Here is an 8,954-nt window from a genome sequence, read left to right on the forward strand (position 1 = left end):
CGTGCGTTCCCCGCGCTCCGCGGCGCGGCGGGGCTAGCCGACTTTGGGGGAAAGTGGAGCGAAGTGTGGATTTGGCGCGGTGCGGAGGGGCAGAGAGAGTTGCCCGCGGGACCGGGCGGCGGGAGAGCCCGGAGGCGGTGCCTTTGCGGGGCCGGGGGCCGGTGGGGCGGTGGCGAGGCGGCCCGGGGCGCAGAGGCAGAGGCTGCTCCCGCCGAGGGGGCCGGGAAGTGCAGCCGCTGCAGCGGGGAATTTTCCTACAGAGTGGAGAGCTGATGGTCCAGCGTGACGAAACACCCTCTGCTTCCAGGCCTCAGTTCCCGCTGTAGTGAAGAAGCTGCTCGTAGGACCCTTAGGCTGTGTCTGGGTGACTCCATGAAGTGCGCCAGGTGACATCGCGAAGGCGTGCTTTTATGAGGTGGCCGCGTTACAGCCTTCGCGTGCCTCTTATTTCTCTAACGTGTTTCTCTGGAGCACGTTCATTGCTTACCTTCCGGACTGGGAGATACAAGTAGCCACAACGTACGTTTTTAATGCTTTCCAAGTATTTCGCTATTGTGTTTTTGCTGTTGGAAGAATACTTTGATAAAAGATGAAGAATGACAAAGTGATTGGTTTGGATGTGGGATCTAAATTTAGACTCAGAGAACACGCGCTTTGTAGTTTCTTTCTCTGAATGTGAATAGTTCATTCATGTCTCTGAATGTTAATAGTTTCATTAAGAGCTTATCTTGACATAGGTTTCTTTAACTCGCAAGTGTAAATCTGAAAACGCACTGGACAATGCCATTATGTAAGTTGTATTAGAGAAAAATATTGACCCTTTTGTGTGGAAAACAAGTGACTTTTCCATAACTGTGGTGTGCAGAGTTCTAAGGGCTTAGGTGAGATTTTAGGTTCTGGGTATCAGGGATTGTGCCTCGTTCTTCAGGCGCCACTGTCTCGTCTGTGGAATGCTGATCAAAGGAATACGACAAACGTTCAGCGAAGTGTTCTCGATACTGGACCATAATGAGTAGTTGGGAGAACACTTTGAAGTAAAATAAAAATCTCCAGTAATAAAATATAAGACTGCAACCTTTAAGGACTGTTAAAAAAACCACAGATATTGTAGTCCAGGTCTAGAGTTGAAAGCTCCCTTTACCTTTGGAAGGGTGGAGAAATGACTAGTAATTTTAGCCACTACCATGTTTGTTGTTAAAGATTCAGATGTGTTAAGTGATAGTCTTAAGAGAATATTAAGGTGCTAGATTAAAATTTTTGCAAATATGGACACTAATAAGAATGTGGGTCACTTGTGTGTTACAAGCCAACTTACGAACTGTATCTTACAATGTTAGAACATACGGTTTTACTCTTCTCTGGAGATTTCACTTGTGTTTTGCAGCTAAACATATTAGTTTGGAACCCCTCACTAAAAATGTAGGATTATGTTGTTGTTGTTGTTGTTCTTTTTTTTTGAGGCAGAGTTTCACTTGGTTGCCCTGGGTAGAGTGCTGTGGCATCATAGCTCATAGCAACCTCAGTCTCTTGGGCTAAAGTGATCCTCTTGTCTCAGCCTCCCGAGTGGCTGGGACTATAGATGCCTGCCACAACTACCAGCTGTTTTTAGAGACAGGGTCTGGATCTTGCTCAGGAGATCCACCCACCTCGGGCCTCTCAGAGTGCTAGGATTTTAAGCATGACTACATCCTTAACTAAGTGAAACACACTCAGCTTTTGGTGCAAAATTTCAGAGCTTATTTGTCAGTAGAATTCATTGTTAAGTATCTTCTTTAGACCAGAGTTTAATAACTTTCTGAATCTAATATTTATTTTTCCTCATGTTTTCCATGTATTATAGGTAGTATTATAAATAGTCTATCTAGATTTTAGAGTTCATTTACTTTTACTTTTCCTATGCGTTTATACTGAATTTTATTATATGGACTTTATTTGTATTTAATAAAACTATTTAAAATATCCTTTATGTTATGATTCTGTGCTTCTCTACTTCCCATTATTACTAATTGAATATTTATATACTTTTTAGATCTTTTAGTAGATCAGAATTTTTCTGAAGACAGGGCTAAGTATGTCTAAACTGAAAGTTACAACCCTTTTTATATAATGCCACACAAGGATTAAAATTCCAACTTATGTAATTAGCTGGGTTATCGCCTCTATTTTTATAATTAGAATTTATTATTAAGTGCTTATTGATTTAACACAGTGTATTCAACACTTTATGGAATTTACTTAAAATTATAAGATTTTTTGCTATGAAGATTTTAATTCTAAATTGTAGTTATGGATGTGTTTGGTGTTTACTTGTATTAACTATAGAAGGCGAATACATTTGCTCTTGGGAATCAATGATAACTTATAATGGAGAATATTTTTGGAGCTCCTTGTGTTCAGGTAGTAAGAAAGGTTAGGTACTTCTAGAATATTATATGGAAGTTGGAGCTGGTGACTGAGGAGAGTTAACAGACATGCTTGGGGGGGGGGGGATTGGTGAGGGAGGAATTAGCCAAAGGCTATAGGAAGTGAGAAGTTTGTTTAATGTTTAGACCAGGGGTCCTCAAACTTTTTAAACAGGGGGCCAGTTCACTGTCCCTCAGACCACTGGAAGGCCAGGCTGCGGGCCCGGGACTAGTTGGCTGCTAAGCAGGACAGGCAGCAGTGGCAAAAACACCCGGTGAGCCGGATAAATGTCCTAGTCAGGCCGCATGTGGCCCACAGGCCGTAGTTTAAGGATGCCTGGTTTGTAAGTGTCTATGAATTTTGCAATTTATTTAATAATAGACCTATGTTTGTTATAGAATATACATTTGTTTTAAATTTATACCTACCATTGGTTGTAATGAATGCTCCACAAAGATTCTCCAGTTTAACTGGAGTGTTAACTCCAGTTAACTGACAGTGTATGGCTGTCACTTCTCTTCGCACTGCCAGGGTGCAGGTGGCCTTATTTGAAAGGGGTGTAGATGAGAGTTTGGGCTGTGGAGTCATGCAAATTAGGGTCTCTCTCTGGGTTCATTTCCTCGTGTGTAGTATAGAGTTAATAATGCCCACCTCATAGGATTTTGTGAAGATTTAAACATAATGAACCCAGCACAGAGGAAACAGTTCATGAGCTGTAGGGCTACCATCATCATTATTAATACTACGGCCCCTGTGATCTTTCTTTGCTAGTGAAGATTTCTAGCAGTGTTCAATGTTAAAAAGTAGCTGAGGTGGCAGTTTGGGAATTGACTTCATATAACTCCTTTTAATTAGCCAGACTCTGCCCGTGAGAGAATCCTCCCTTGGGATTGCTAGCCGTTTTTGGAGGTGCATTAACTCACCCCACTGGGGTGTCATTTAGTGTATTGCCAAGTACATCTTGCGGTATGCTTGAGGCTCCCAGGAATCATGCACATCTTGGGAGGGCCTGACGTATCCCCAGGGAATGACACTGACTGTGAACTGAACCAGTAACTGGTTGTGTGTTTTGTGGGGAGTTTTTGTTTTTGTTTATTTTGGTTTTATTTTTTAAATACAGTTAAGATGTATTGAGAACTCATTATATGCTGGGTACTGTGGTTAAGGACTTCTGACAAATTGATTTCTTTCCACTTTACCAATGACTTTGTTGGGAAATTTCCCCCATTTCCTGAGTTGAAGCAACACAGAGTGATAGGTCCTAGGTCACACAGTATTCTGGCTGTATTGGTGCAGTTTCTTTTTTCTTTTTCTTTCCTTTTTTTTTTTTTGAGATGGCATCTTGCTATTTCTCTCAGGCTAGTCTCAAGCTCCTGGGCTCAAGGGATTCTCCTGCCTTAGTCGGTGGAGTAGCTGCAACTACAGGAGTGAGCCACTGTACCAGGCCAATTGCTGCATTTTCTAAATGCTTAAATATTCCCAATGTACACCCTGGGAATTGGCTAATCACTGGGAAAACTACATGTATTTTATGATGATGATAAGTGGCAATAGTAACTTTTTATCATTTATGATAATATGTGAAAGAGCAGACAGGACAGATTGTTTTCTGTTTGTAGATAAAACCTTGAGGACTAGATAAGTGACATGCCCAGACACGTCATGTAAGTAAGGACAGAGCCGGGTCTAGGACTCAGGGCTTTGGCCCTTGTGTGTTGTATTTTGTCAGTTTCCTTACTTTGTTTTTTTTCGCATTACCTATTATTGTGCAATAGGAAAAGTGAGGAGAGTGAAGATTATGTTACTCAGGAACCATTGTGTGATCATTAGAGTTCTCATCTTGGAATCTGTGAGCCCCACAAACTTCTTCCTTTAAATGACTGACTATAACTTTCTATTCACAGACAGACAAAACAAAAGCAGTGAGGATGGAAACTGGTTTGAAGCTTTTCTCCCTGGAGGAGAAGGATCATATAATTCTAGTATATTAAATGAGTAGTTCAGAGGTAGAGATAATCTGTGTAGATATAGTTTTAGCCCTGCCAAAATTCTGTTTAGAGTGGTGCATAATAAATGAACATACTTACATTTTGCATTGCTGAACAGAGTTTTTCTTTCTTTTTTTGCCCCTGAATAGGAAGAAAAAAAGCCCGAGACACGAGCCTATGAAGACTGTGAAGACAATTCTGAGTAGCAGTTGTGAATGGAACAGCTGCTGGGCTCCTTCCGCAGAGCATCTGAAATGAATCTCTCTTATTGATTGTTTTTATTGGCCTGGAATCAGGAATACTGGATTTAGTTGACTTCAGGGTAAAAAACAAAACAGTCCTGGTTATCATCATAAACGTATGAACCAGTGTGATGGTGAAATGAGATGAGGCTCCGAAATGGAACTGTAGCCACTGCTTTAGCATTTATCACTTCGTTCCTTACTCTGTCTTGGTATACCACATGGCAGAATGGGAAAGGTAAGGACAGTGTCTCTGGAAGTGTGTCTGAAATGTAGTAGGCTTTTTGTTTTGCGCAAGTGCATGAATACTTAGGTTGAATACCCCGGCAATCTACATGCTGCATGCTGTCTGCTGGCAGTTCTTTCTTACACAGAAACGAAGCAGTGTTCTTGGACAGAGGAGACAGGATTTCTAATGACAAAAGCGTTTGTTTTCAATTTCTTACAATTATACTTGGAGAAACAGTTACATGACAGCCAAGTTGAATAATACAGGCTTTTGTTTTGTCATTTTTTTTGGCTAAACATAATAAGTGTTTAATAAGCTTCCTTGTACTAAGTGTGGCATAAAACACTTAAGAGGACACAATTAGTGCCTTCATAGCATTTACATGCTAATTATGCTAGTGCTTGTTGCTGTGCAGTTAATGATTTAAACTGCATGCATTGACAGATTGCTCTTTAGGCAAAAGTATTTAGGAAGGGGTGAGGAGAAATTCTGATTAGGGGGGAGAAGAAATTTACATTATGTTTAGGCTGTTGAGCTGTGTTTTAAAGGAAACTTAACCTGTTCCTTGATTTGAATCATGTTCAGGGATAATGCATTGCTTTGCTTTTTGGAAGAGAAAATATTTGGAGTAGATTCCCACCCATACTTTTTTACCTATAGCTTTTCCTTCTGTTAATCTAAGGAGTGTTGATGGTGAGAAGGATGGAGGTATTGAGAGGATTGCGTATTTGTGCTGTTGGCGTCAAGTTCGTGCAGGCTGTTCTGGACTATTGGAAGATGCTATTGCTGACATTATTTTATTGACGCATATGAAGACAACTGAAAAGATTGTCTCATGACCTTACTTTTTATGACCTATTTATATCTATGTGTATATGCATATTACACAGGTATATATCTGTGTGTGGATATATATGTATACCATGAGCTGATCTAAGTTAAAAATATATGCTTCTGTGCTTAAAGTAAGTGTGGTGCTTTTTTTCTGCTCTTTGCCTTTCTCTGAATTAGGCTCTCATTTTGGGGGAGAACTCTTGGTGAGGTACCAATGAAAAACCTGTTAAAGGATTTTTTTCTTTGCGTACAAATATATACATGTTAGATTTCATGTTTTAATTAATTAATTGAGACAGAGTCTGCCTCTGCTGCCTGGGCTAGTCTAGCCTTGGCTTCAGCCCAGCTCACAGCAACCTCAAACTCCTGAGTTCAAGTGATCTTCTTGCCCCAGCCTCCTGAGAAGCTGGGATTATATAGGTATGCATCACAACCCCTGGCTAGGCTAATTTTTCCAATTTTTAAGTAGAGACAGGGGTCTTGCTCTTGCTTGGGCTGGTGTCCAACTCTTGAGCTCAGAGGATCCTCCCACCTCAGCCTCCCTGAGTGCTAGGATTATAGGTGTGAGCCACCATGCCCAGCCAATTTTGTGTTTTAATTATACCAAATGAGAAGACCTAATGAGGAAGAACTTGAATAATTAATTTAATCAAACTATTGAATGTCCCTGACATGAATAAAACAAATGGCCATGAAAAGTCTGCGTATGAAATAAGAGAATTGCTCCATGAGGAAAGTATGTGGGTTTTTTTCTCATCAGGAAACTTATCTATTCAGAGAGTTAAAGTAGTGAAGAAACTTGACCCTTCTTACTGTATCTCATTTAAAGACATTAAAAGTCTTGGAGTCTCCAGTTCAGTGTTCTTATTTCTATGTGAAGGCATTATAAGCATTATTACTATTTTATTAAGCTGTTTTGAGAATCAGCGTTAATTTAAAGAATGTAAGGCTTCTTTTTAAAATAAATCTTAATTATGGGAGAAAGAACATAAAGTTTCTTTCCATGTAGCGTTAAGTACACACATTCAATGTCTGTTCTCGTGGCTCATAGCTCTTTGAACAGCTGTAATCCTCCTTTGTAAACTCTTCTGATATGTTTTTCTGCTTAGTATTTTGTCCAGACTCTTTCAGGTATCACCATAGATTTCCAGTTATGGTTATGTAAAATTTCCTGTGTTTAAATTCTGTCATTCATGCAACACTCTTTAACTTTTGAGCATTTGGGTTCTTTCTAGATAGCTCCAACAATCAGACAGCCTGCCTTTTTCAACATAGACCTGATTTCAGATATTCAATTCTAGTATGCCTATAAATCACGTGCCCCGATTTTTACTTTGAAACTACGTTTTCCATAATCTTTGACATTGCTAGGTTAACAGTGTTGATTGTAATTTGTTCATTAGTGAATGAATGCTCCTGTCCTATGGCTAGCACTGTATTATATGCTGTGAATAAGAAAAGAAATAAGAAAGTTCATGTTTTTGAGCAACTCAAGGACTGGTAGGGAAGTATGCATGTAAAGAAGTGTGATACCAGCAGAGAAGAAGAGAGAGAAATGAGGATAGAGCGCATGTCCTCTTGTAAACGCATTACATGTATTTGCTGGTCTAATCCTCGTAACAACCCTGGTAGGTACCTTACTTCTGTAGAAGGGGAAACCAAGGCACAGTGGTTGAGAAACTTACCAAAGGTCTTCATTAAGTGGTAGAGTTGAAGTTCAAACTCAGGCTAATTCAAGAATCTATGCTCTGAGCTGTTGATCTACTGGCCGGAAGTGGAGAGACAGGCTACTAATTCTTCAGATGCGTCACAGAGGAGGTACAGGTGATCTGTGAAGGTTGAACCTGTTGGCCATGCCAGGCACAGAGGAGGGACAGTAGACTGCATGTGCTGCTACAGATTCTGAAAGGGATTAGAGGATTTTTGCTTTGGAATTATGAGGTGCTCATTATGACTAGCACGTAAGATTCTTAGATTGTTTCGAGGTTTAACAGGTATCAGGGGTCCTCAAACTTTTAAAACAGGGGGCCAGTTCACTGTCCCTTAGACTGTTGGAGGGCTGGATTGCAGGCCCTGGGATGAGTCGGCTGCTAAACAGGACAGGCAGCAGTGGCCAAAACACCCGGCGGGCCGGATAAATGTCCTAGGCGGGCTGCATGTGGCCTATGCGCCACAGTTTGAGGACCCCTGTGACCTAGTTTGTCAGAGCCTTCACTCATCACGTGGAAGGATACAGGAGCTGGTCTGTGGGATCGGCACAGGTTGAGAGGATGTCTGGAGTCCTGCGAGGGAAGCTGGGTGCAGGGCAGGCACCAGTTTCAACAGTGAACACAGGGAAATCAGGCAAAATTCCAATTATGTGGGATGGACAGGTCGGGAATGTTGTAGGCAAGGGTTGGGAGAGTGGGACAAGAGCAGTTACATGTCTTACTTGCCAGGCAGTGCAGGGCTCCTAATGAGCCTCTTACTTTGGTCAGCATAATCCAGAAACTGAGCAAAACTGAGTAAGCTATCATAGATCCCTGTTCATGGGGACAAGAACTGATATTCATAGTTTCTGATCCAGTGCTTGGTGCTTAGTAAACATGAACAGACATTGTTAGATAAGTGATTCCTTGAGCAAGAATATATGAAAAATTTTAAAATGGCTTTATGGATATATAATTTATATACTGTACAATCTACCCATTTAAAGGATGCAATTCAGTGGTTTTTGCTATATTCACAGATGCGTGCATCCATCATCACAGCCAATTTAGATCATTTTCATCACCTCAGAAAGAAATTCTGTACTCACTGGCTGTTACTGCCCTAGTCCTCCCTCCTCCCTTGCACTCTGGTGATTATTTAACCACTAATCTGTCCCTCTTCTGGGATTTCATATAAATGGGATCTTATAGTATGTGGGTTTTTTGTGACTGGCTTTTTTTCTACATAGCATAATGTTTTCAAAGTTCATCAGTGTTGTGCTATCTGTCAGTAGAATAATTCCTTCTTATGGAATGGTCCTTTGTATGGCTATACCATACTTGTTGATTATCCATCCATTGATGGACACTGAGTTGTTTCTATCTTTTGGCTATTATGAAGAATGCTGCTATAAACATTTATGTACATATTTCTATCTGGACATACCTTTTCATTTCTCTTGGGTATTTGCCTAGGAGTGAAACTGCTGAGTCACATCGTGACTCTTACATTTAATCATTTGAGGAACTGCCAGACTATTTTCCAAAGTGGCCGGACCATTCTACATTC

At 40.7% G+C, this 8,954-nt stretch overlaps 1 protein-coding gene across 1 annotated transcript in view; it reads left to right on the top strand.

Moving 5' to 3' along the window:
* Nucleotides 1–275: 275 nt before the first annotated feature.
* MGAT4A (mannosyl (alpha-1,3-)-glycoprotein beta-1,4-N-acetylglucosaminyltransferase, isozyme A) overlaps nucleotides 276–8,954 on the top strand; it is a 103,997-nt gene continuing 95,318 nt past the window's right edge. The window contains exons 1-2 of the mRNA XM_003794342.2: nucleotides 276–519; nucleotides 4,541–4,871. Of these exons, the coding sequence (XP_003794390.1) occupies nucleotides 4,778–4,871 (94 nt within the window). The 5' untranslated portion in view covers nucleotides 276–519; nucleotides 4,541–4,777. The remainder of the gene's footprint in view (nucleotides 520–4,540; nucleotides 4,872–8,954) is intronic.

The sequence above is a fragment of the Otolemur garnettii genome, unplaced genomic scaffold (assembly GCF_000181295.1).
Source record: "Otolemur garnettii isolate 467f Iridium unplaced genomic scaffold, OtoGar3 scaffold00079, whole genome shotgun sequence".
Lineage (NCBI taxonomy): Eukaryota > Metazoa > Chordata > Mammalia > Primates > Galagidae > Otolemur > Otolemur garnettii.